At 40.6% G+C, this 26,565-nt stretch overlaps 3 protein-coding genes across 5 annotated transcripts in view; all 3 read left to right on the plus strand.

The window, feature by feature from the left end:
* The first annotated feature begins 214 nt into the window (after positions 1 to 214).
* Positions 215 to 4,746, plus strand: timp2b (TIMP metallopeptidase inhibitor 2b). Its single transcript, NM_001201526.2, is given in 5 exon segments — positions 215 to 494; positions 3,570 to 3,670; positions 3,747 to 3,855; positions 3,949 to 4,073; positions 4,162 to 4,746. Coding segments are annotated over 5 exon segments (663 nt in total). The 5' UTR covers positions 215 to 364; the 3' UTR covers positions 4,360 to 4,746.
* Positions 4,747 to 6,048: 1,302 nt separating this feature from the next.
* On the plus strand, positions 6,049 to 19,071 carry usp36 (ubiquitin specific peptidase 36). 2 transcript variants are annotated; one of them, XM_011478152.3, is made up of 20 exons: positions 6,049 to 6,188; positions 9,274 to 9,539; positions 9,625 to 9,846; positions 11,519 to 11,629; positions 12,395 to 12,497; positions 12,578 to 12,645; positions 12,785 to 12,855; positions 12,974 to 13,056; positions 13,168 to 13,279; positions 13,997 to 14,137; positions 14,316 to 14,416; positions 14,492 to 14,630; positions 14,712 to 15,074; positions 15,162 to 15,386; positions 15,690 to 15,811; positions 15,895 to 16,503; positions 16,696 to 16,901; positions 17,054 to 17,236; positions 17,335 to 17,450; positions 17,538 to 19,071. In XM_011478152.3, exons 2-20 carry the CDS (start codon positions 9,287 to 9,289, stop codon positions 17,667 to 17,669), a joined length of 3,360 nt encoding a protein of 1,119 aa, XP_011476454.1. In that variant the 5' UTR covers positions 6,049 to 6,188; positions 9,274 to 9,286; the 3' UTR covers positions 17,670 to 19,071. The 2 variants fall into 2 exon arrangements, with proteins under 2 accessions (XP_011476454.1, XP_078807028.1); XM_078950902.1 differs by lacking the exons at positions 6,049 to 6,188; positions 9,274 to 9,539; positions 9,625 to 9,846 and adding an exon at positions 11,368 to 11,393.
* A 994-nt stretch (positions 19,072 to 20,065) lies between these two features.
* cyth1a (cytohesin 1a) overlaps positions 20,066 to 26,565 on the plus strand; it is a 32,707-nt gene continuing 26,207 nt past the window's right edge. The window contains exon 1 of one of the 2 annotated variants that reach the window (XM_078950906.1): positions 20,066 to 20,401. In XM_078950906.1, the coding sequence (XP_078807032.1) occupies positions 20,383 to 20,401 (19 nt within the window). In that variant the 5' untranslated portion in view covers positions 20,066 to 20,382. Of the gene's footprint in view, positions 20,402 to 24,946; positions 25,270 to 26,565 lie in introns of those variants that run through there. The other variant, XM_011478148.4, reaches the window with a different exon arrangement.

The raw sequence follows: 26,565 nt of genomic DNA on the forward strand, positions 1-26,565 counted from the left end.
AAAAAAACAATTACCTCCTCGTAACAACACGTGTGTGTCAGACAGGCTGACGGAGTTTGCTGCTGCATGTGAAAGCTTGGGAGCCCCTGACCTCTGGGCTCACGGGTGATGGCGTCATCAAGGGGGCGGGGTTTGTGGTTCTCTGCCCTCTTAAAAGAGAGCCCGCACCGCCTCAGTAGTGGTTGAGTTTGAGGTCTGCAGTTTGTGTCAGGAATGATCCTCTGCGTCTCGTTCTCTGACATCTGGAGAGCCCTGCCTGCGTTTGAAGCTGGAAATACTTTTGCTTTAGTTGCATCCGTTTAGAGACAAAGAGAAAAGACTGCTCCACCTCAGTTCTGACCCCAACATCGGCTGAAATCCCAAAATGACCTGGATGAATAACAGCTGTTTGGTCACTCTGGCCGTTCTGCTTCTCTGGCGAGTGGAGGAGATTGCAGAAGCGTGCAGCTGCTCCCCTGCACATCCTCAGCAGGCTGTCTGCAACTCGGATGTCGGTATGTGGAAATCTCATATCCCCCTTTCTCCATCAGACCTTCGTTTTCTGATGAAAATTCTGCGTGCTGTCATGACGTAAAGCACATTAAATTAACGCCTACGTTTGCTTTATATTTGTAGTTGAAGGTTTTGCCAACCTCTTTTTTTTTAAACTTTGGATAGGTTAAATAAATAAATGAGGCACAAAAAAGATTTTTCAAATGTTGCATTGCTTGTTTTTCTTTGCATTTGCATTTTGCAGGATGGCCTGTTGCATGAATATAGCCACAGAAAAATAGCTGTTTTTTTGAAGGGGAGGAACTGTTTTTTTCATGAGTGCAACCCACATCCTCGATTATTCTCAACCAACAAATACAAAAGCATGTTCCTTCCACATGGGTCACTATCTAAAAGGGGGCTTTCCCACAACATGTGATATATTGCTAAAAAGTTTTGTTTTTCAGAATAAATTGGATGGTGACAGAAAATGCCTTTTTGTGTCAAGTTCATTTAGCTATTTGTTTCTTAATCGTTGTAAAGCTTTTTGCTAAACTCTCATCACAAAGGTGATGTTTTTTCTCCGCTGTTTGGTTTTGGAGTCAGTACTGAAACCAGATATATTTTTTTCTTTTTTCATAAACAGATCTTAAGTTTTTACTCATCTGCATGCACAATAAGGACGTTTTATTTTAAATAACAGTTTGTGTATTTAATTGGACTGTTTGTAAAAGAAAATAATATTCTAAAATGCCATTTATTTAAAAATATTTAGAGACTACCTATTGTAGTTCCACAGGAGGCCTAAGCATTACACCAAATATTAAATCCTTGCCTCAGTGTCCCAGTAGGGTTGCTTTTTTTTTTTTTTTTTTTTTTTTTATTAATCACCATGTTTGTTATTTAGTGAGGCATACCTGTTGCAAAATATATCTGCTCCAATCAGCTCTGGATGTAGAAACTCAGTGAGTCAGGCGTCCCAGAGCTCTGACAAAAGCACCCGGCGTCTTCTGAAGGTCCTGACGGATCCGTTCAATCAGTGACCCTAAGGTCAACCTCTTCCATGACCCTGACACCTGTGTTCCTACTTCAGCACCATGGATAGACACAGGACGTTGTTTTCCTGAATGTTTTCTTCTGGAGTGGCGCACAAAAATGTAACAAAAACTTTACAGGCAGACAGTAGCCATGACTCATTTGTGCCTTACTCAAATGTCTTACTTACTGTCACAAGGTTTGTTTTGCAATGTACGAATTGAGAAAAGCAAGGTTTATACTGTGCGTGTCACTCAAGGAAGATGCCTTTTAACTTGAACAATGATTTTTATGCAGGAAAAGTAAACTAAAACGGGGAAAGCAACTGATGTGCACTAACAATAATTACATTTTCACACTTAACTTTTGAAATTTGTTAAAATAAAATTATTTATGTTCAAGATTTTTTTAAAGATTGGTTTAAAAAATACAATTTGTAAACCATGTTTTTTTCCGAATTGTTTAAAATAAAATTGTCCCAATGCTTAAAAGATAGTCTGAGCATATTTTCAATCAGCATTCAATGTTAAAACCAGAACGGACAAATTTTGCATTTAAAAGAAAAAATGAAGACAATACGATGCAGGTAAAAATACTTTTTTCCTTTCCCTGCAATTAAATGACTTATTGCTTTTTTAAGCACTCATGTGACCACAGAATTTGATGCCAAATAGTGTTTAATTTTTTTTTGTGACTGGAAAATCAAATGTTTCCTTTACTTTGCAGTTTTGGGAAACTTGGTGTGTAGAAGGGGCTTTGTCAGCCTTCCTGAACATACTGGGTGTAAACTAAAAGCAGTTCAGAATTGGGGAATGTTTCTAAGTTTCTACTTTAAATTTTTACCTCTAATTTGTGTTTTTCCCAAAAAAGAATTGCATTTTTTTTTAATCAAAAACTTCCGACCTTCCTTGACTTGTTTTGTGTCTTAAATCCTCTTGGTTGGGTGCTTTTGTGCCATTACTCTCACAGGCCATACTTTACACTGCAAGCGATCTGTTCTGCACTCTCAAGCAAATGGAGATTATCCCTAATCCTCTTCCAAACAGCTTTAAGAGTTTCACAGCACCTCAGTGCGTATCAGAATAAGTGACAAATTCCTAAGCCCCACATTCTTCACTGGTGTAGATTATGCTTCTTCTACTACTCCATATGGACTTGGCATGTCCGTCACAGTAATGTAATTCTTCTGTCAAGGGCTGACTCATCCTTCACACAATATTATTTGCAGATCTACAGTCCTGGTGTCTTTTCTACTTCCTCTGTTCTGCCAGCTAAGTGCAGCCCTCACTTTAAGTTCTTAAATCTGTTCACAGGATTTATAGCTTTAAGGTAGCTTTGCAATTTACACATATTTGTTGTTAAGAAATCTGGCAACCTATAGCCAGAGATGACTCACAGATGCAACCTTCGATGCAAAGACTGGAGCTTGAGAGAGATGCATAAACATCTGGTTGACATTAACTCTGTAGTCTCCTCTTTAAAACTTTTTTCCAATGGTATTTTGTTTATTTGGACCCTTTTTTTTGCATCTTGCTAATCTTTAGTACTTGCTTTTTCCCATGCTGTTCTTCAACTTTTGGACTCTTGAGAGATACTTGTGAAACACATTTTTCCTCTTACTGCACATGCTTTATTTCCATCTGGGATGGCTTTTTCCTACTTGCAATTTTGTTTTCCCTCCCGAATCTTAAAGCTGACTCTTCAGAATTCTATCAAAAAAAAAAAAAAAAGGGAAGTGGCTCACAGAAGTTTTCATGTCAGCATGTCTATCCAGACAAAGTTAGGGCTGCAGAAAGACGCCTGGAGGCAGAGGAGAGAGTTCAGCTTTTCAAAGATTGCTGACTGGCTTCTTCCTGTCGGCTGAGGAATAGGCAGCGCACATTCCTCCCTCTGATTAGTGCCAGTGAAAGTCTTGTGTGCCCGTCTCACATGCAGGTTCTGCAGCCCCAACGTGTTGTGGCTTACTGAACCACGCTCAGTGCGGGCAGGGCCAAGATCCAAGAACATGAAAAAAACAACTGAAACCTTTGTTAGAGAAATGATGACATGAATTTTATTTGCAGTTATCAGAGCAAAATTGGTAGGACGGCAGGAGGTCGATGCTGGCAATGACATCTACGGAAACACCATCAAACGGATCAAGTATGACGTTAAACAGATTAAGGTACGGAATCAAATTGGCTTAAATATCTAATAAATTTGACTGAATGTAATGTATGCTTTCATGTTTGAACAACCAGATGTTTAAAGGTCCCAGTCATGACATTGATGCTGTCTACACTGCTCCCTCATCTTCATTGTGTGGAGTGTCTATGGACACAACTGGGAAGAAGGAATATCTAATCACAGGTATGCATGTCTCATAGTGGGAGTGTCTTTATGCCCCATTTTGAGGTTTTTAGGTCATTTCACATCTTATCTTGTGTTTTTAACTCATTATAGGGAAACTGGAGACTGATGGGACGATGCATGTCACCCTGTGTGACTTCATTGATCAGTGGGACGCCATGACTGCCACCCAAAAGAAGAACTTGATTCAGCGCTATGAGTCGAGCTGTGACTGCAAGGTAGAGAGAATTCAAGTTTTGACTGTTCATGTTAAAGTTTTAACCTCTAAGTAGGAGAAAAAATGTTTATTTATTTTTTTCTCCATAGATCACCCACTGCACTTCCATTCCCTGCGTGCTTAGCAGCCCAACAGAATGCCTTTGGACTGACTGGGTGATTGAGAAGACGGTCAAGGGAGAGCAAGCCAAACACTACGCTTGCATCAAAAGGAACGATGACTCCTGTGCCTGGTACAGAGGCAGCACACCGCCCAGAAAAGAATTCCTGGACATTGAAGATCCTTAACTTTAATAATGCCAAAATCTGAAGATGTATGCAGTTCAGTTAAAACTTTTCCAACAAATACAAAAAAAGATCGGTACTGTTTTGTGTTTGTTTTTCTATTTTCAGAAAGTTCTAGGAGAGATGCTTTAATGCAAAGAGAATGTGTTTGATTGCATTTCTTATATTTCTAATTATCTATGTATTCAGCACTTACCACCATTTTGTACCAAAGGAAGCACTTACCCAGCTGTTATAAATTATTATTGAAGCATTGTTTTCTGAAAGGTGATTGTAAGATACAAGCTAATATTTGCTTAGATTTTGTAGTAAACAAATACTTCCATTAAAAGTCTATTCAATTTGGTAATCGTTAATAAAGGAAAATGTACTTTGATAGGAAATGTCAACAATAAAAAGGTTAAAACCTAACTTTCTTTCTTCAACATTCAAATGGAGATTTTGCTCATTGTTGTTGTTTTTAAGTGCCATTTCTTTTTTTTTTTTGGTTTACCAGTGTTGGCAAAATATACATCTGTTCAGTAAAAGATAATTGAATTGTTGTCTGTTAATTGTGACAAAGGTTGTAAGCAATAATTGTTCTTGCAGAGACACTGAAATTATTGTCATGCAAATATTCTGTGAATTTAATAGGACTAAGAAAAAAACTGTATTTTTTTTTTTAGGATGGTGTGTTGTTTTCATGTGGAACTTGTAAAATTATTCATCGCCTTTTTTTTTCTTTGCATGCATCTTGAAGATTTTTGTACATTTTATTATTAAATAACAAACTCTGTTTTAAAGTTCTGTCTTTTGCCCTTTGCGCCTCATATATTAGGATGGGAAAACTAAGAAACGTTGGAGAATAACTAGATTTCAGGCAGTGATGCTCAGGTAGAGGTTTACTTCTCAGTGGGTACTTCAGGCTAAAAACAATATTAACAATAAAAGGTTAGGAATAGGATTTTTTCATAAAGTATTTAAAACAAGTTTAAAATAGTTTTTTTAATCCAAATTGTGTTGCTTTATTGTATGTTTTTCCCCGTATTGTTGTAATGCTACCTCAGCTTTTTGCATTGCTGAAAAGTTTTATAAATTGCCTCTTTTTTTATAGCTGCCAGGTAAATAAAACTGCTTAGTTTTGTTAGGAGAACTTAGCCAAAAAAAACTAACATTTCACAAGAACTACATAATGGAAAAATGATTAGAAACCAGGAAAACACTTAATAATACATTATTTTGGTTAACTGCTGCCATCTAGCGGAGACATGCAATGTAGCACTCAGACGTCCACGAGGCAGTCCATGTGCACAGATAACAGTTTATAAAACAAGTCTCTGGAGGTTTAACCATACAGATTGTTTTTTTTAACCAGGTGTAATTACACTACTATGGAATTATAGAGAATCAATCGACGTCAATTCATCTTTAAACTTAATTGGATGTCCACATTTGCTCCTATTTTGAGGTTTGCCAGTAAAAATAAGAAGAAAAAAGCGTGCAAAAAGGCAGCATTACTATGGAAGGTTTGCCGGATGGATGCACTCTTAAAGGCCTTGATGACCTGAAAACATTTGTCTAATATTTGTCGTGCCGAGTCTATCAAATGATAAACAGCGAAGACTGGAAATCACGTGTTGTCCTCTGCCAACACTTCGACGTCACCGTTGGCGTCTATTCGCTACACGCTTTCATTTCAACGTGACCAGGGGCGTGATTGGTTCACACTTCCTGTCTGTCAAAACTGACCCCGCCCTCTCATAATGCAGCATGGGCGAAAATACCAGAATCGGTAGAACCACTTGAAAAATTGGACCTCTTTATTGGTATTTTTTTAGCTGATTGAAGAACAGGTGAGTAAACAAACCCATCCGTTCGTGGAAGGTGTGCTGACTCTGCGTGTTCAGACCAGTGTCGTCGAGGATAAATGTGAAATCTTAGTCGGAAAAGGTGTTAGCCACCTGGGCTCTCTGATGCTAACCCACATTGCAGGATTGCAAGCTTTGACTCGCCACGCTAGGCTAGCTCGCTAGCTAGTTTGTCACTTCTACTGCATTGGGTTCACAGATGCTAGCTAACATCGAGACACCTAAACGGTTTGAAGGGAATAATTTAGACTTCCGGAGAATTTATAGGTTTACATCATTCCCGCCTAACTTTTAAATCCCAGATGTTGACAACAACCGCTTGTTGTACTCGTGTTAGCATTTTAGCATGAGATTGTTACTGAGCTCACCTTATCAACATAAAAATAAATAAAATCAGTAAATGAATACACTAACTTACCAGTAAGTTTTTACAATAATAGAAAAGTTAGCAGTTTTCAAGTGATGCTAATAAACCTTTGGTTCCATTAAGAAGTATTTTGAAATATCTTTTGATTATTATTAATAAGTAAACTCTTTGCTTTTTACTTTTGTCCAAAATGTATCCTTATTCCCGAATTTTATCAAAAATGATGTTTTAATTTATATATCTCACTCAATATTTCCATAGGTAGCTTTAAAGAAAATCTCCATCTGTTTGTAAGATTTATTAAAGCTTTTTTACATTTTTACACGCTTGAGTGGACAACATGATTATTGCTTTACCTTTCATTTGTTCTTTTTAATGCATGCATCTCCTGTAAAAGCCACTTTTTCTTACACACCTTCACATTTCATTCAGAATTTTTGCTGCATTTACCTCAATTAGCTCAAAACTGGTATATTTCTACGAAATAAAGTGATTAAACAATGTTTTAAACATAGGGACCTATAAGGGAATTCATTAGTATTGGGAAAAAAGAAGAAAAACTAAACTTTTATTTGAAAAAAAAAAAAAGATATGACCACAAAAGGATTTTGACAGAAGCTCATTCATTTGCATGAATCATCTAAACTTGGGAGAAAGTTTTTCCTTTTAGCCAAAAGAGCATAAAACATTTCTTCCTCATCCTGCCAAAAATCAAGTGTTAAAGACATATTGCATAGAATTTAATTTTTTTTGCCTCTACATCAAATCTTAAGGTTTCTATGTTCTAAACGTGTACCCCTTTCCTCCCTACCAATACACACTCAAAGGCATGAGTATACAGTTTGAAGACCGCCGTCGTGAAGACACTTGAGTTTTGAGTACAAAAAAGGTCTTTGTCATTTGTTTTGTTCCACAAGCCTGCAATCAGGGCTTCATGGGTAATTGGTTTGAGGGAAAATGGGAAATCGGGTTTGAGGTCATTAAGACATTCAAGCATTAAACATAGATAAAAGCGTTCAACCTTATAGAAAACAGCGATCCATGAATATAACTCTCACAGTGAGCTGAATGTTGGGTATGTTTGTAAGATTGAGGGGGTTAAAAAATCTGCAGAGCCTCATCTTCATTTCAGTGTGTGTTCATGAGGTTCAGTTAAAGCGTGTTCTGATTAAACGGCATGTTTGCGTTTATTCCTCGTTCAGCAGTTGCATCCCTCCAGATGGCTGTGTGTCCCTGTAGGCTTTGTTCTTAGTTGTATCAGCAGCATGAGAAGGTCAGTGTGCCCTTGTGCATACAATACATGCTTCATCCCTCTTTGTGACGTCACTGCCCTCTCTGACGAACACATTTCTTGGGGAGCTGCTTCATTATACCCCTAAAAATCAGCACGATGCAGTGTTTCTACTCCCCCAGCGTCATCGAGAAATCTTATTTTCATTAAAGGGACTCTGAATGAAAAGTAATCACTGCATTCAGTTTGGCAGAAAATACAGACGCTGTTCTGAAAACCAGGTTTGAGAGCTCAGCATACAGTCTATTTCTGCTGTTCTGGTGATTTATTAGCATCTCAATGAAAACATGACTGTCATAAAAACAGTGGCATGGTTGAAGGGGTTTTGTCAATATCTTCTCCACTTCAGTCCCCATCTTTTTGACTTGTGATTCGTGGCGCCAGCTGGCCTCAGAAACCCTCCGTGTTGTTTGTGCTGCAGCATCAGATGTGCTTTGATGAGGCAAAGAGCGTTCAAGCTTTCAGAGTCAATAAAATGCAGCTAAACTTGAGAGACATGTGAAAATGTCTCACTTTTTTTGTTTAATCAAAACAGAAAAGACAGTATCAGTTTGGGCTTTATGACTTAGAAACTGGTTTTGATTTGAGTTATTTGTAATCTCCTGTTGCCATAAGGAAAAATCATAAAGAAAGGAAAAGTCTGTTTGAAGAATTGTAATTATTGTAAATGTTAAATTATTTAAAGCTTTTGTTTGTCTTCTCATTAGATCCTACACATTGTACAGCTCCCCCTAGTGTTAAAAGGTGGAATCTTTTTTTTCGCCATACTTCCTGTCAAGGTTATACATGAGTGTAAAGCAATGGACCCCAACTTTATTCAGGCCATGGACCTGTTTAATGTCCAAACTTCCTGTCTTTCTCTCTCTCTCTCTCTCTCTGCGTTCTGGCACAAACTGTTTTTAATGAACTGGTATCGGTCTGCAGCCTGGGGGTTGGGGACCGCTGATGTAAAGGAGAACAAAATACATCTAGTTCTGGAAAAAAAAAAACACAGCAGTATTGGTTCAATGCCACAGATACAAAAAAGGTTGTATCGATGGTGAAACATTTCTTTGTCAGGTTCTCTCTACTGTACGCCAGACGAAGATGTCCAATCCCAAGCCTGCGTCTTCCAGGTTGGGTCAATTCTAATTGGCCGAAGGTTAACCAAAGTGGGGGATGTTGTGTGCACTAAACACATGGTACCTCTTTTTTTCTAGCACTGCAAACAAAACCTGAATAAATTAATGTCACACTTTTATTGATCACAAAGAATGTGTTGAAATGGCTGTGACAAGCTGTGGGAGGGAAATGTACACAACCCTATTGTAGACTGTTCTGAGTGGACCAAAGGGTCAATGTTACATTGTAGTTCAATTGCAATGATGTAGTCTTAACAGCCCATAATACTCACCGGCTTACGTTCTCCTCAGTGATGGTCCAACGATGCCGATAGTGGATAAACTCAAGGAGGCGTTGAAACCTGGTCGAAAGGACTCTGGTGAGGACGGGGATCTCAACAAGCTGTTGGCATCGTCTGCCAAGAAGGTCCTCCTGCAGAAAATCGAGTTTGAGCCGGCCAGCAAAGGTTTCTCCTATCAGCTGGACAGCCTCAAGAACAAGTATGTGATTCTGAATCCCAGAAGTGAGGGCGCCACGGGGCAGAAGGCGTCCGAGCCTGCTCCGATAAAGAGGCAAGGTAAAGCTGGTGAAACTGAACATTTTAGATAAAGAAATTTTCTTTGGCTGTTGAGCGCTGACAGTTTGTTTCCTTGCTTTGTTAGTCTCGGAAAATGTGATCTGGAACCAGAGTGACGGGATCCCCGCGCCGCAGAAGATGCTCTTTCCAGCAAACAAGCTGACTCTGAAGTGGGAGCGCGTGTACAGGGTGGGAGCTGGCCTTCACAACCTCGGAAACACCTGCTTCCTCAACTCCACTGTGCAGTGTCTCACCTACACCCCGCCACTCGCCAACTACTTACTCTCAAAGGAGCACAGTCGCACTTGTGAGTCCTTTCTATTGCGTCCCCTTTGCTTACATTAGTCTGACGGGGAGATCTCAAATGTGGCGTTTTTGCAAACTGGTGTAGCTGAAGATCACAGGATGGTCTGTCTGCTGAGTGAGGTGAGGTCAAATCAATGAAAAGAAGTGTGTGTGGGTGGGGTGGGTACATAGATTTTGTCTAGGTTCTTATTAAGCCTATTTTCTAACTTTTCATTTTAAAATAAGAAATGTGTATGCACAACAATTGTTGACGAGGCAAAATGTTCCTGACCTAATGTCTTTTATAAAGAATGTTTACTTCAACTTGACCAAGAAAGTGTGGGGCTGAATGAACATGAACCATTTTTAAGATAACCATAAACAAGTCAACAAAACTCTTTCTATCACTTTAAATGACTAAATCCACTGAGTTCTTTATCGCCATGCCTGGTGTGATGCACGTTCCAGAACTTGCAGCCTACGGCGGTCTTATTGGACTGTCGCTACCCGATTCTAGCGGATGTCCATCCACCACAGATCAGAAATGTCAAAACGGTGCAAATCTTGTGAATCTTGCTCCAGGCATTTTCTTTCACAGCTCTATTTGGATGTGTAAAAGACGTGGTGTCACAGAATTCCGGCACAAACAGGAATTCTTAATTTCTCCTCCAAGATCGATTTTCAAACGGTTGGCATTTGTGTGTTTTGAAAACACAGAAGGCACTACCAAAGCCAAGTGCCTGATTGGTCAAAGTTCATCCTGGTTTAACCTGTAATGGTTCGGTTTTTAGTAGGAAGAGCCTGAAAGCGATCATAAACACGTGCAAAGTGACACTTGAGCGCGGAAGCCTGGAACCCGCGTTTACGCAGCCTTTTTAGTGGAAGTGGTTGCTTGATCGTGCCTCGCCAAGGTCCGTGTGAATGTAGTCGAGGACTGAGCGGCGCTTCTTATTTGCTGGCAGTAACAAGCACCGACACACACAACTACAGCGCCCTCTGGTGGTTGTTTGTATTCATTTAAAAAGAATTACGGTACATACATGTTGGACCAACCAAACTAGGCAAAAAACAAAAATTGTGACCTATACTCCAAAAGATACTGTACACCAATCTGTTGCTACAGTCTGTAAAGATAGTTATCTCCATTGTGTTCATTTGCTGCTATCAAAACATTTTGTGAAACCTCCAGAGGTTTGGCATCTTAGTTTTCTTAACAGAAAAAAATCTGTCCATAGCATTTTTTTCCTTAAAGAACAGCCTTAAAAAGTAAACGAATAAAAGCAAAGAAAGTGACATTTTCTGTTTTTAACTGCTGACTAAAGCTGCAACTTAAGTGTCTCTATAATACTAAGCAATATTGATGCATTTAGAATTCAATTTTTAGACCTTTTTAGCAACACATTTTAACATTTTATATAAAACTGCTTTATCTGTGAGTCCTAGCTGATAATTCAGGCGTACTAACTATCTAAATAAATTTTACATCAAAACGTTTTTGTTGCATTGGGTGTTGATTTCTGCACCCTATTTCTCAACAGAGGAACTTCTCTGATGGCAAAGAAAAAAAAAGTAACATAAATTTATTTTGTTTTGTTTTTCTGTTCTTCTCAAAATGATCCTAAAGACTTGATGAAAGCAGAAATGAGTGTGCTGCTGCTTTCTTTGTGACTTTTACCGTCTCATGTGTGTTCCAGGTCATCAGTCGGGTTTCTGCATGATCTGTGTGATGCAGAACCACATCATCCAGACCTTTGCTAACACCGGCAATGCCATCAAGCCCGTTTCCTTCATCAGGGACCTGAAAAGTACGATTTTTCTCCATTTTTTCACCCACTCGTTTTAAAAGTAGACCATGTCAGGAGCTGGTAGCTTTTTTTTTTTCTTTTTAACCTTGTGGAGAGCTGGGATTAATTGTGAATTTCACCTTCACGCTCACTGCTCTACTGCGTACTTTCTCCCGGTGTCCTGCTGCAGTCGTGCACCCCCTCTATCCTCTCTGACTCCTCCTGACTGCAGGTTTAGGACAGCAGCTTTAGCTTTAGCCTTCCTCTGCTGCTCATTTTCACATTAACACAACTGATGGTTGCAGCTAGAAGCAACAAGCAAATGCAAAACATTTAGTCATCTCCCTCGTCCTCACTAATTCGTCATAAGCGCATCATTCTGTTTTCCCACTCTGAGGTGACTCCATTATCTTCAGTGAGTAAGGATGCAGTGCTGGGAATGTGAGGATCACATTAGAATGATGCCTTCACCATTAGGAAATCACATTGGAGCAAATGTTTATAGCTACATTAGCCGTAATGTGAGGCGTTTACTGTAAATGGGACACAAGGCTGCCGGAGTTATGAGTCACTGCTTGGCTGTTATTTCTGAAACACAAAACAGTGGAAGTTTTCTTGTAATCTGAGGTTGTGTCTTGAGAAAATGTTGGTTTAAAGTATTATATCAATATAAAAGCTTGTAGTTATTTAAAGAGCAATTGCACTGTTTATGTATGTCTACAAACAGTTGATCTTATTATGTGCAGTGTTCCAAAAACGTGTGATGCATTTGTTTTTTTCCAACAGAAATTGCCCGACATTTTCGCTTTGGGAGTCAGGAAGACGCTCACGAGTTTTTGCGGTACACCATCGATGCCATGCAGAAAGCCTGTCTCAACGGTTACCCCAAGTAAGGCTGCTGAGAAGATTTTACATGAGAAACCTGAATGCTGGTCTGACTTGAACCAACGGATTTCTTCCTGCTTGTAGGCTGGATCGGCAAACGCAGGCCACAACACTGGTCCATCAGATCTTTGGAGGTTACCTCAGGTCAAGAGGTATGGGTTCATTTGGTCCACCCTCTCTACTTAGATCAGACTTTTTTCTTACCAATGGTGATGCATCACTGAGCTCTAAATATTCTGATGATGATCTAAACGTTGTTTAATGTCTAAAAGTTTTTTTTCTTTTCCTCAGTAAAGTGCTCTATTTGCAAAAGTGTGTCAGATACTTATGACCCTTACCTTGACATCGCTGTGGAGATACGGGTGTGTAGCACAATATTTCTACAATAACCTCATTTATTCTTGTAAAGCTGATTAAAGTGGATGATTAAAAAAAAACAAAAAAATCGATCTTCAAGAACATTGTTCTGTTGTTTTCCAGCAAACGGCAAACATCGTTCGAGCCCTGGAACTGTTTGTTAAACCAGATGTTTTAAGTGGAGAAAATGCTTATATGTGCGCCAAGTGAGTTCCTTTTTCATGACCTGACACTAAACGCTGACTGGAGGAATAAAACAAAACTCAATTTTTTAAGGATCTATTCATTCAAATGTGATTTCTTTTTTTTTTTTAAAGGTGCAAGAAGAAAGTGCCGGCCACCAAGCGCTTCACCGTCCATCGAACATCTAACGTTCTGACCTTGTCGCTGAAGAGGTTTGCCAACTTTAGTGGAGGAAAAATAACAAAGGTTAGCCGATCAATATCAGTCCCGTGACAAAGGGGGGGGTTAACATGTCCACCAAATATTAGATCATTATGTGGGGGACTTTTCTAAAAGAGTACGTAGATAATCTGGTGTCTTTTATGCCACAACAGCAGTTATCTGGTAATAAGATATCCAATTAGCATATAGATTTCTCCCAGGAAGACTTCCTGTTTTTTTCCACTTATAACTAGATTTTGTAATTAAAGATGGATATATATTTAGTAGTTTTATACCTGCAAATGTGTGAACAAAATGAAGGAGGTGGAAGTCACATAACACCCCAGTGTTGCCGATCCAAGCAACAAAACTTTTTTTCTTTTAAATACAAATTGATGGCAGCAAACTGCTGTTTATTTTGCAGACATATTAGTTTCCACATTAGCAAAGCTAATAACTGGACATTTTTATGAAGAACAGATAGGCGGAGGTATTCAAAAGAACAGGAGGTTTGAAAGCAACATCATGCTTTATGTACTTAAGGTGTCCAAAGTAAATCGGAAGATTGACCCTCCTGTTAACCAGCGCTTTTTTAATAATCGTATTTTCATTGCCTATTTGAGAATATCTAATTACCATATTTTTAAAAAGACTTTCCTTTTTTATCAACAGGGTAATTAAAAAAAAAAGCAACTTTACTTCCTGCTCTGAATATTTTTCCTTGTTTTCTTTTTTTTTTTTTTTTTTTTTTTTTTTTTAAAGGATGTTGGATACCCAGAATTCCTCAACATCCGCCCCTACATGTCTCAGAGCTCCGGTGATCCTGTCATGTATGGCCTCTATGCTGTGCTGGTGCATTCTGGGTACAGTTGTCATGCTGGCCATTACTACTGCTACATCAAGGTATGTCGGCCACCTCAGCCTGAATTATTTAACGATTTCAACCTTAATGGCTTGTCACCTGTTTAATTTTTTAGTTTTTAACTTTAAAAATAGTTTTAAATGCAGATTAATAAACGGTTTGGCTTTTATTTAAACAGCTGCTTTGGATCAAAATTTTCTCTAACTTTTGTTATTCTAGGCAAGCAACGGGCAGTGGTACCAGATGAATGATTCAATGGTGCAGTCGAGTAACATCAAAGTGGTTTTGAACCAGCAGGCATATGTGCTTTTCTACCTGAGGTAAGTCGGTGAGATCAAAAAAGATCTGTGCACTTCCTGTACTATTAAAGTAACCAGAGTTTGTGTGTAACGCAGGATCCCTGAAACTAAGAAGACTGCAGATGGACAGACCACCAAGACGGGGATGTTGCATTCTGGGAAGAATAATGCATCGTCGGAGCAGATTAAGAGAGCTAACCTAAATGGGCCTCTGTCCTCCCCACAGGTCACAAAGGTATAAGAGAAAAAAAGAATGAACAGGATTTCGGTGTTAATGAGGACGTTTATTTCAGTAGAAGTCGTTTCTTCCTGACAGAAACTTGAGCCTGCACAGCTGAGGAAGATTCAGTCCATGGACAGCGGCTTGGGTTTCCCCGTTTTCAGAAATGGTGGCAATGCTCAGCTGCAGCCAAGACTCCCCAACTGGACGAACGCTACCAACGGTCCACCAAAGCTGGGGAGTGGGCCCACCGTCATTGAGGAGCCTTTCAAGAAGGTGAAGAAGCCCAGCCCTCAGGGCCAGGTGCAGTCGCGCAGCACCACGCCCACCCCTTCCAACAACGGGGTCAGCCGGATGGAGGGGGATAAAAAAGCGGGTGGGGAGAGCAGAGGAATGGCAGCATCTACCTCATTCAAGTCTTTGTCGGACTCCTCCTCTGCTGACACCTCTGAGTCAAAGGTGCAGCCATGAAGACTTTTTAATTATTGTAGGAGGGAGATCGTAAGCCTAGTTTTTTTTAAAATTTGTTTTCCCTCTTTTGACCAGGACTCCATCGGTACCAAAAGTGCACCAGCAGGAGAGACTCCCTCCACTCCTCGGAAGGGATCCAGCAGCCTGGCTTCTCCGGCCAGAAGCTCGGATCGCTCGCAGAGCACAAAAGAGCAGAAGATGACTAAAGTAAAACCCCCAGCGCTCAATAGCATCGCATCTGAAGCCACCAACACCATGTCGCCTCCACCTGCCAAAAAACTGGCCCTGTCAGCCAAGAAGGTCATTTTTTATCTGCCTTATTAAAAAAGCGGTCTGTACTACCATGGAAATGTTTGATTTCATGTAATGCTGTTTCTCCAATGTGCTTGTCTAATCTACCATGTAAGCATTTCTTTTCTTTATTTTTTCTTTATTTCTAATTCTTGTATTTCATACCTTTCTTCTGTTTTTTCTTTTTCACTCCGAACATAACTCCCGCCATCCTGTCACCCCCCCCCCCATATGATTTTCCTCTTTGTTTTTGTCACAATCATGGTTATTTTCTTTAGACCACCAAGTTTTTATTTTTGTCGATAACTGCAGGCTCCCAGCCAGAATCGGAGCACTGATGTTCTGTCCCATTTGCCACACCGGCTGTCCCGTGACCCTCTGCATCGAAATCAGTTCAATTCCTTCACCAGTGCCACACCCAGCCATACACACGGGTATGAATCTGCTGGTACTTTAACCCTCGATTATTGAAGGCTAAAAAAAAGTCCTTTTAACATATTTAATTCATCTCTTCCAGGGCGGGTCCATTCCATTCGCCTAAAACTCAGTCACTATCCTCTGGCCATTTCTGTGGATCCGTACAACAGCCGAGCCTTCTTGTTTCAGACGCCAGCCCGTCTCATAAAACCAATGGTTTTCACCATCCAAGCCCAAAGAGTCCAAAGTCTTCCAACAACCCCAAAATGATTACTCAACAGTCAGATGTTTCCCCCCAAGCTCCAGAAGTGAGCCAGAAGCAGAAGAAGAAAAAGCGTCGGCATTCTGAAGCGGAGGATAAAACCGAGCCGGAGACGTCCTCGACTCCCGTCACACCTTCCAGCCCTCTGGAGACGGCGAGCGAGAGGAAACGCAGGAAGAAAAGGAAAAAGCGAAAGAGGGAGCGTGAGGAGGAAGAGAAAATCCAGGAGGAGGATTGGTGTCAGGGTGGCTTATGGAGCCTGACGTCTAAATCGGATGCAGAACCCTCCAAAAAAAAGTGCCAGATATCTAACGTGAGCCCGAAAGCATGCGAGTCAGCTGAGGAAGAGCAGCACAGGGAGCTGGTGAGGAAGAAGAAAAAGAAGAAGAAAAAGATCATTCAGGATCTGGAAGATTCTCTGCAGGAAACATCTGAAAGCTCAAAAAGGTTTGCTTTTATTTTAATGTCTGTGATGTAGGCATCTATTTGTTACCATGGCAACCAGCTGTTTAAGATGCATACTAATGACAAACATAATGCATAATTAATCTGCTCATCAGAGGCACTAAAAGTCAGGTTTTTTCTTCTTCCAAGAAATGCATTCATTGCATTTGTTTTTGTTTTTTTTTTTACATTCAGGAATCTTGAGATGAACACCACAGACGTTTGTAATGACACACAAGACTCCGGATTGTTGAAAAAGAAATCAAAAGTAAAAAAGAAGCGGCTAAAAGAAAAGGAGCGACTGAGGGACGAAGGCGAGGAATCTGCTGCCTCTTTGCCCGCGAACCCCCCCTGTGAGCCTGACGCCTCAGAGAACAGCAGAACGAGCAAAGAAAACACGAGTATGTGATCAGGAAGTCATTTCAAATAAAGGGTTTTGTTTTCAAGTTCAGCTTAAGCTTTGAATCATTCAAAGCAAGGACATTTGAAAGAATATTGGCTCCAAATTGGTATTGGCTTTTAAATGATTCATCTTTTGCTGTCTTTTTCATAGAAGGGGGTCCAGCCTCTGTGGTGATGTGGGACAGTCAGATAAAGGATGTTTCGAAGCGCAGTCAAGCGGATGGGAGTACAGCAGTAGATGCTCCCATCCGTGTGGCCTGGGATGGGAAAAAGACGAGCAACGTAGTTGAGGAGCTTCTCAAGAACTCCTCGGATAAAGCTTATGGAGCAAACGGTGAGGAAAAGGCTCCAATTTTCTAAACCCGATCACAGAATCTGTTTTGGTTGGAAATCATAGTTTCAAATGAATATTCTGTCTTTTTCCTGGTCTAGTCCTCACCTGGGATGGTGAGGTGTCTGCTGTCAGCAGGGATGCCATTGAAGATGTCCGTAATGCCAAGTTCGACACTGTGATTGATGAGTGGGATGAAGATTTTGACAGAGGAAAGGTGAGTTAAAAAAATGACCGAAAAACAGTCAAAAGAATCATGATCACAATTTCTTTAACCGGTTTTTTGTTGTCTTTTTTTTTTTAGGTGAAAAAAGTCAAAAGCTATAAAAGTGAGAAGTGGAGGAACGGCAGCAACTTCTTCCAGAAGATCCAAGACAGGCGGAACAAGTGGTCTGTGACGCTCGGAGGGAAGAGGGCGTTTGGTGGCAGACGGTGAGGGCGCGGAACGCCGCTGACCGCAAATCTGGAAATCGAAACCAAGTTGCCAAACCAAATGCGTCTGTGCGTGTGCCAGCTCCAGGACGCTCGACGGTCTGATGGACAGCACCTTCATCTCTGAGGGTGAACAGAAACATCAGGAAATGTTTTCTTTAGTGGAAATCTTTTGAAGTCCGAGCATCAAATATTTCAAAGGGAACCTGTGATCATCTTGTCTAAAAACTGTAGGTCTGCTTTTTTTAAGGCTCAGTTTTTGGTCCTCAAATTGTTGATATGAAAAAGAAAAAAACGCAACCCAGTTGTAAGGAGTTTATTTGTGTTTTTGTTTGTTTTTGACTTTTTTCCGTCTGAGCAAACTGCTGCAAAAGCAGCAACAGTAAAGGGCTCACAGTGAAGAAGTGACCTTTTATTTTGAAATCCTTCATATTACACAAATCATAAATTGATTTAAATCTATATTTAACCTTTTTGGTTATTTTATTTTTTGCCTATATTTTTAAGTATTACTTTTTATTACACTTTTAGCAAAACCCATAATTATAATTTAGGTGGTCCATGTTTGTGTTGCTCCTTACCAGCCTTACTACACTGTGCATTAAGGTTTTACGGCAAACCCGGATGGTGAGAATTGTTTTAAATGCAGTAACAGACTGAGTTGTTGATGTCATCAATCTCCTATCAAAAACTTCAAATCCAGAGTTTCCTAGAAAACCTTCTTGATTCCCATCTTTTTCTCTTTATGCAATGTTCTGACCCTCCCAGAAACTGGGCTGACACTCAGGTACCCAGACCCCCTGTACCTCACCTTTAGCCCTCTCTCTCTGGGCATCCATGCCGCATCGTGTACATTTGTGTATAAACTGTTTTATACAAACTATTTCAGGAACCACAGGATCATCCTCCACCACCACGGGCACATATTTGTAGAAAAAGGATCAACAAAAGCTTTGTAGACGACTGTACAGTCCATCTTCTATCTGTATTGCTGTAAAGATGCATTTCTTTTCATTCTAGAGATGTTGCCTTGAATTGGCCATATACAGTGTAGAATTTAAGACTATAAATATCTAATTTAAAGGAAAAAAAACGGATCTTAAATGTGCTAATAATACTCAAAATAGTTGGTGGATGTTCACTTGAGAATTTCTTTTGAAAATGTATTTGAGAGTTGTTTTCATGTCGCCCTGGACCGAAGCTGTTCAGATGTTGAGTTTGTTGGAAAAGGAGGCTGTGACTTGTGGTGCAGAGCTTCATGCTGGAGCAAATGAACTCTCAATGTTCTCATGGAGTCTTGTATTTTGCACCAACCTCTCTGATCAGGAGGGAGAACTTTCAAAGTGAAAGGCCCTCTAGCCTCAATATAGTTACCTGAAAAGGTGCAATAAAGTTGTGATTTTTTTCGTGTGTGTGTGTGTGAGTTTCTGCGTATTGTGTTTTAAGCAATGTCAGAAAAGCCAATCACTTACTGTATTGGGTTGTCATCAGGCCTTTTTGTCACACTAAATACAGGTTATCAAATCTCGAGATGACTTCTAAAGTGAGACTATTTTTTTTAGAGACAATAGACTGTTTTCTACGAGGTCTAAGCAAAAACAGCGGATCTCCACCTGATTCTATTTATAGATGCAGCATTTCTAAAAACTAAGTTATAGAAGTGAACATGAAGATTTCACATGAAATGGCGAAGTTCACAAGTCAGTGAAAGTCCTGACGTGTGTCCAAGTACTTTTTCTTAGAAGTCAAGGTCTATTCAGTGTCTAAATTAAGGCTAAATTTGTTGTTTTTATTTGTTCCTAGTTGAATTCAGTTCTAGTGTTTTTGACCAATCTGCTTAATCTGAAGTCATTGTTCAATCCAGAGTCAATCCATAAAGTAGACACTCGAGGTATTTTAGACCAGTTCAGTGTTCGTCACAAGTGTAGTTTGAAGGGTTTACTCAGGATAAGTTTAAACTCAAGTTTTTTTGTTCCAAGTCGAAGTTGATTCAAGAGTTTGAGAGGCTTTTGAGTCGAGGTGTTTGTCGGTCTGCATTCATTAAACTCTATAAAGATAATTTTTAATTCAATTTCATGAAATTTGTTTCAGGAACTAAAGATAATTCAGTCTGTCACTCAGAATTCAAATATATCTAAGTGATTTTTAAGAAAGAATTATCTATAAAGTCTGGGAAAATATCTTTCACATGAAATGTTACACATTTGCCCTATTAAATGCTCACTGTACCTCTAAAATTAAATCACGAAAACAGAAAAATAACACAAATAGTTGTCTTTTTTTGTACAAAGTATGGAGCAATTTCAGTAAAGTAGCCACAGGTTGTTGCTGCAAGTTTACAACCGCAGTTTAGCCAATCACAATCAGTCCTTAGAAAGTACGTGGCCACATGTTTGCACTTGGCCCACCGGCCGGACTTTGGACATGCCCAATTAAGGGACAGGTCCAATGTGTGGGTAATAGTTTTTTTTGTGTGTGTGTCATTTTTAAAACATCTGAGAGCTTCAAACATGCAAAACAGGATTTCTTAGACTATAAGTGAAAAATCCTCATCTCAGACGAAAGTGATCACATGCTGGAGGAGGAGAGTCAGAGCAGAGGAAGGAGAGAGGAGGAGGAGGAGGAGGAGGAGGAGGAAAGCAGGTATCCGGATCGCTTCGGGCGCTCGTGCAGAGACATCCCCGCTCAGTGACGCCTGCAGCGGCAGAACCACCAGGATGGACGGGGAGAACCAAGGTTCGCCTTTTGTTTTTAATCATTAATCCTTCAGACTAAGCTCAGGTTCAACCTTAACACGAGTGCACGCTTTTTATTTATGTATTTATTTTTAGCACCGTTTGTTCCAGAGACTGCTCCGCTTTCAGCAGGAACGGTTTGAAATTTGGACTCGCTTTCTGTTTTATGAAGTCCGGGAAGGTGCAATGCCACGTTTAGCACGGGCTGCTTTAGAAACAGGTGGCTAAAAAAAAAAGACCTGCATGCTGAATTATTGAGCACATCTGCAGCCCTGACAGCACTGTAAACTCCTCACGTGGCTCCTGTCTTTATTATGCATTCATATGTCACGTCAGGTGCAGCCCTGATGGATCTGCAGGGACCAATCATTTCAAATCTTGACATCATGCATGATGTCAGACGGTGATGAGCCAGCGGATGGCTCCCACTGTCATCCTCATCTCAATTATTCAGCAATTTTTAAGACTTTCTCTTTGCTTGATGCATCCCAAAATAGATCCCCCAGCTCTGGCCTCATTGCAGAGAATCAGCTGATGTGATGTTGAAAAACTTATTGAGCAACAAAGTAATTATGTATTTTTGTGTACGTGTTGGCAGTGGGCCCTGAAGCAGAACGCACCTTTTTTTAAATTATTTTTCATTTTATCTAACTGGGATGGTCTCTTTCACAAAGCATCAGTCGATGATTATGTAATTATCAGAGAGGGGTTGGCAGTGAAAGGCGAGACGTGGTGAAGCTGTCAGAACATTAAAGTCACACTCACTGTCACTGACACCTCCTTTAGCAAACCCACAGCCGGGGGAAGAGGAGGAAAGAACAGTAGTGCGTCCAAATCCTTGCAGATTTCCATGTGCCGCTCAGATCACAAATGTTTGCTTTACCAGCATTGATAAGCTGGTTTCTATGTGTTTAGTTCAGAACATTTATGAGGAGTATCATGCTGTTCTTTGCACTTTGCTCCTGGGATGTTGCTAGGAGCTGCAGCCCAAAAGCTGCTATGGGATTAACAGGGTGCGGCTATGTTTGAAGACTCAAAGGCTTTTAGTTGCATGGTGTCTAAATATCTTTTTTATGTGTGTGTGCTTGTGTTTTTACCTGCACCTGTCTCTGCAGCTCAGTTTCTCTTTGCATGACAATATGTGCACACATACAAAGGAAGCAGTGGCTCTGCCTCATAGGCGTGGCGGCGCTCTACATCTGCAGGTGCATGTGGTTTTTGTGGTTCTGCGTAGCGTTCCTCTTTCTCTCGGCTAGATCCCTCCTCCTTTTTCGATAAAGTGATTGATGTGAGAGGCACGAGCGCTCACGTTGGCCTGGAGGTTGATGTCCTCCTGCTGTGTCTGTCTCTCTGAAATGATGAAGATCTGGAGTTCAAAGATTGCTCAGAAGCTGCAAAATCCCAACACACCTCATTTGGTTCAAAATCACTTCAAACGCATCTTGACAAACCAGAAGATCAATGCCTTAGGCAGTGAAGCAAATTTTAAGCAGTCACGTCAGAAAAAAAAAAAAGGTTAAAAATAAACCCTGGCCAACTTTTCCATGAAGAAATCTGCACCGCTCACATCAAGAAGCAAGGAAAGAGAGCATTAAAGTTTCAGGAAACTGTCTGCTAAATGCATTCAGATTATGGTGCTAACAGTAGTGTCGGCTCATCCTCTCCCTAAAACTGTTGTGAGTCATCAGTGGTGATGCGGCTGTGTGGGAGTTCCTCCCTCATAGATTGATCTGTGGTCTTTGAAACTCGCCTGGAATTGAGTTAGAAACACAGAGGGAAATAGCCCGGAAGGGTTTTGCCTTCAAATGTCCAAGATTTCTTAAAGGATTTAAAGAAAAGTCTGCAAAACACTAGAAGCTTTCCAGAAGAAGAGTGTTATTGCAAGCTGTGTCCACATGGTGGCAGGCCAATCTCAGAGTAGATAATAATAAATGATAATACATTTTATTTAAAAGGCGCCTTTCTGGGCACTCAAGGTCGCCGCACAACATGTATACAGTATAAGAAATACAATAAACAGTTAAAACAACAACAATTTAAATACATACACAATGAAATAAAATGTATATAAAAACATGAAAAAGTTACTGTTACAGTTATTAAGCCAATTGGAAAAGATGAGTTTTTAGCTTTAATTTGAAATGTGGGAGTGTGTCAGTGTTGCGGAGGTCAGGGGGGAGTGAGTTCCAAAGCCGGCGAGCAGAGCAACTGAATGCCCTGCTTCCCATGGTGACAAGACAGGTGGAAGGGACAGAAAACTGGATAGAGGAAGAGGAGCGGAGAGAGCGAGCAGGTATGGCGATATGAAGGAGGTCAGAGAAATATGGAGGTGCAAGGTTGTGAACGGCTTTGAATATGTAGAGCAAAAATTTGGTATTGAATGCGGTATGGAATAGGGAACCAGTGAAGCTGTTGAAGGATAGGTTTGATATGGTTGACGGAGGGAGTGCGTGGGATGAGACGAGCTGCTGAATTTTGACCCAGTTGAAGTTTATGGAGGGTTTTTTGTGGGAGACCAAACAGAAGTGAGTTACATAGTCCAAGCGGGAAGTGACAAGACTATGTACCAGTACAGCAGTGGACTGAGGAGTGAGGGAGGGCCGGAAACGTTGTATGTTGCGTAGATGGAAGTAAGCTGAGCGGGTGATGTTCTTTATGTGAGAAGTGAAAGAAAGACTACTGTTGAGGATGACACCCAAACTCTTTACCTGAGGGGAGGGAGAGATGATGGAGCTGTCAATGGAAAGCGAGAAATAGTTGGTCTTGCTCAGAAGTTCAGTTTTATTGCAATTGAGTTTTAAAAAGTTTGAGGTTAACCAGGATTTGACTTCATTGATGCAGTCAACCAGCGCTAATGGAGGCAGTGTGGAGTTGGGTTGGCTGGAAAGATAGAGCTGGGTGTCATCCGCATAACAATGAAAATGGATGTGGTGTTTTTAAAAAAATAAGAAGGTAGATAATAAAGAGGAGTGGACCGAGGACAGAACCCTGAGGGACACCAGTTGTCATAGGGACAGAATGAGAAGTGAAAGATTTCAGTTGGATAAACTGAGTCCGGTCAGACAGGTAGGAATGAAACCAGGAGAGGACGGTGCCAGAGATGCCAATGGAAGAGAGTCTGTTCAGGAGGATGGAATGAGAGATAGTGTCAAAAGAACTATTTCAACTATGAACTGAGATCAAGCAAAAGGAGGATGGATAATAAACCACAGTCAGCAGAGAGGAGAAGGCCATTGGTGAAGATAGAGTGCTGCACAGCGTTCAAGGCAGAATATCAAACTGAACAAAGATATTTGTTTTCTCTTTACGTTTTAACACAACTTTTACATGGTCAATAGCATCAATGTTTATTCATTTTCAGTGGTAGTTCATTATTAACTCATACTTCCAGGTGCTGAATCAGCAGCAGAGGTTAAAAAGAAAGCTTTGTTGAATTCAAGTAAACACTCAGCTACAGTTCACAGCTATTATTGATTTGGAAGGCCTCTCATGGTTACTAACATCACGTGTCTCTGACTTCATCACTTAAAAATGTGTTAAGGAAAGTTTGCTGACTGAGTTTGCATCAATCCAGAAGTTAATATGTACTCTTCGGATAAAGTAAGGATAAGCATCCCAGCTGACTCTGCGATGTCCCATTCTGCCTCCAGTGACATAGCTGTTCTTCTGCTTGATATGCAGCTGCAGCATTTATGGGAGCAGTGACTGACATTGCAGTTCACACAAGGGTCGGTTTGCAGCGAGCCCTGGAAATAATCTGGGTTATGCTTTTTAGATCTGTAGAGATGCCACAATTGTTCAAACGAATGGAAATGCCGTCTTTTTTAAAAGCCACCTAAGTCGGGCAGGGGCTGCGTCACTCTGAACAAGAGCATGATTGACGCAGAGGCTTGAGTGGAAGAAGTGATTGATAACTGACACCGACAGTGAAAGGCAGCAGTGAAGGTGTGGGAGAAGCTGTGTGTCTGAGGTGTGGGGTAATTTAGATAATCAGATAAAAAGTTATGATCATACTTTGTATTATAGAATATTTTGCAACTGTTGTGCAGCCAGCTGTCTGTTCACTTTGCAGAGGACCCCAGCATGTGCTTGTGTTGCAACAACAAAAAAAACTGAGTCATGATCAAATAAAAGCCAACAGCTCTGAGTCTTTTACCCAGCAGCACATCATTTCTTCTTAGCTGTTGCCAAGCAACAATGCAATCTTACATTTTTTATTTCTCTTTTTTTTTTATCTTGTACACAGCGTTTGAAGCAGCTAGAAGTTGAAAGCTGCAGTTGGAGGATTTAAAATCTTTGCTGCTGATAGAAAACACATTTCAGTGAAAGTCCTAGCATCTTTTTTTATCCCTCTCATGTTCTGCATGGATGATTACTTGATGTTTTAAGTCGACCTAGAGTTCAGATCAAAGGGAAGCAGCGGACAGAGGAGGACAGCGGGAGGCTGAAATGATGCTGCAAAAAAAAGGGGAACGCGGAGATAGCAGAAGTGTTTTTAGCACCCCGGCAAGTTGCAAATTAGAAATGAAGGGGAAGAGAAAGTAGGGAGTGTGTGAGAGATGTACGGAGGGAGGGGAGAAGCCACCCGGCTGTGGAATTAGGGGAATCGCAGTGACTCCTGAAGCAGGACCTCACGGCTGGAGCCTCTTTTTTTTGACAAAGGGGGACTGTCAACAGCTACAGCGGGGAACCTGAGGCTCCACTACTTCCCTTTTTTGACCATTTCATTGTTCAACGTCAAAAGAGGGAGTAGAGTTTCGACGGCTGTGAACAGAAAGGCAGGAATGGGGACACTGAATGAACTCTGTGTGTCCAGCCTTCAGGCTTTCTTGTGTCCGGCTGTGAAGACGCTGCAGCAGGATCCTCAGGGTAAAGTGAAGTCAGATTTGTCAGCTTTGAAGTTCGTGCTGCCTTCATTTCATGTGTTTCATCGTTTGAATCCTATAAAATGGCTTTGTTTGGCTTGTGTGTATTGGGGGTAACCTGTTGATTTGCTGGCACTCACACATGAATCAAACAAACAGCTGAACAGAAATAGAAGGAGCTTCTCACAGCTTAACCTGGCTCATGTTTAGCCCCGGTTAAGTCTCAGCCCTGGGCACGCATGCCGAAGGAGTGGGAGCTAATGCTATAGCAGATGACACTTACATTAACAGGGGAGACACTCTAGTGACACTCAAATACAAGATTAAAACTAGATTTTTGTTGAGAATAAAATAATAAAAACAGCAACCTTAAACTCCAATTTTATCACAGCAGGAGAAGGAACATTGGATGCAACCTGCCCTAAGAATTTCATTTTTGTTCTTCCCCAATTCTGTCATAATGTGGTCTGAATGAAATGGAGCTGAAGTGTGCGTCATCTCAAATATGTTCTAATCTGATAAAGTAGTTGTCATTTCACCACTGGGTGGAGTGACACTGGGAGTCTTTGTGCTCCATGTTGTTGTGACCACAACAGATTGGCAGGGCTGTTGTGAATCAGCTGACTGAGTGCATACCTAGAGGAAGCCATGCTGGCTCAGTGATTTCTAAACACCGTGCTCAGCATTATAGTGTGCAAAAAGAGGACTTTCCTTTCTGTTCTTTTGGATATTTCACAAGAAGTTGTTTGGATTGTTCCGAAAAACCAAAAGATTCTTAAAAATGTTTTTTTAGGGACTTTTGTAAAATATGAGGGTTTAGACACTTTTCAGAATCTGTCTATGGTTCGTCTGTCACCTTTTATCATTTACATGTAGCCCAAACACATAGCAGTCCTCAAAGTAAAATGTATCGATACCACTTAATCAAAAAAATATGGTAAAAAACATTAATCCTAAATGTTACCAAAACAACAGAAAACAAGGTATTCTTCTTAAAGAGTCTTTGGTTCAACTTATATGTAAAATTGAGCCTTTAACCTCACAATTTATCTAACCTGATCTGTTAAAAACGTGCTATTGACAAGTTATGATGTCAGTATAATTATCATTTCCCCTTCCTATGCACACTGCAATACTTCAACAGCTAAACAGTCCCACATCACTACCCTCCCACCTCTGTATCTCAATGTGAGATCAGTGCTTCATCCATCTATCCTCTGAACCCACCAAATTCCTTTTGGAGTCACAGGGTTGCTGGAGCTTATCCCAGCAACTGTTGGGTGAGGGTGGGGTAAACACA

Source organism: Oryzias latipes, chromosome 8, assembly GCF_053564925.1.
Source record: "Oryzias latipes strain Hd-rR chromosome 8, Olatipes_Hd-rR_3.1".
NCBI classification, from domain to species: domain Eukaryota; kingdom Metazoa; phylum Chordata; class Actinopteri; order Beloniformes; family Adrianichthyidae; genus Oryzias; species Oryzias latipes.

Bases quoted from the DNA above. Each gene is read 5' to 3' on its own strand.
- usp36 (XM_011478152.3), top strand. From the start codon at position 9,287: ATGCCGATAGTGGATAAACTCAAGGAGGCGTTGAAACCTGGTCGAAAG. The intron at 11,630-12,394 runs GTACGATTTTTC...TTTTTCCAACAG, and splicing joins CTTCATCAGGGACCTGAAAA to AAATTGCCCGACATTTTCGC. The intron at 14,417-14,491 runs GTAAGTCGGTGA...TGTGTAACGCAG, and splicing joins TATGTGCTTTTCTACCTGAG to GATCCCTGAAACTAAGAAGA.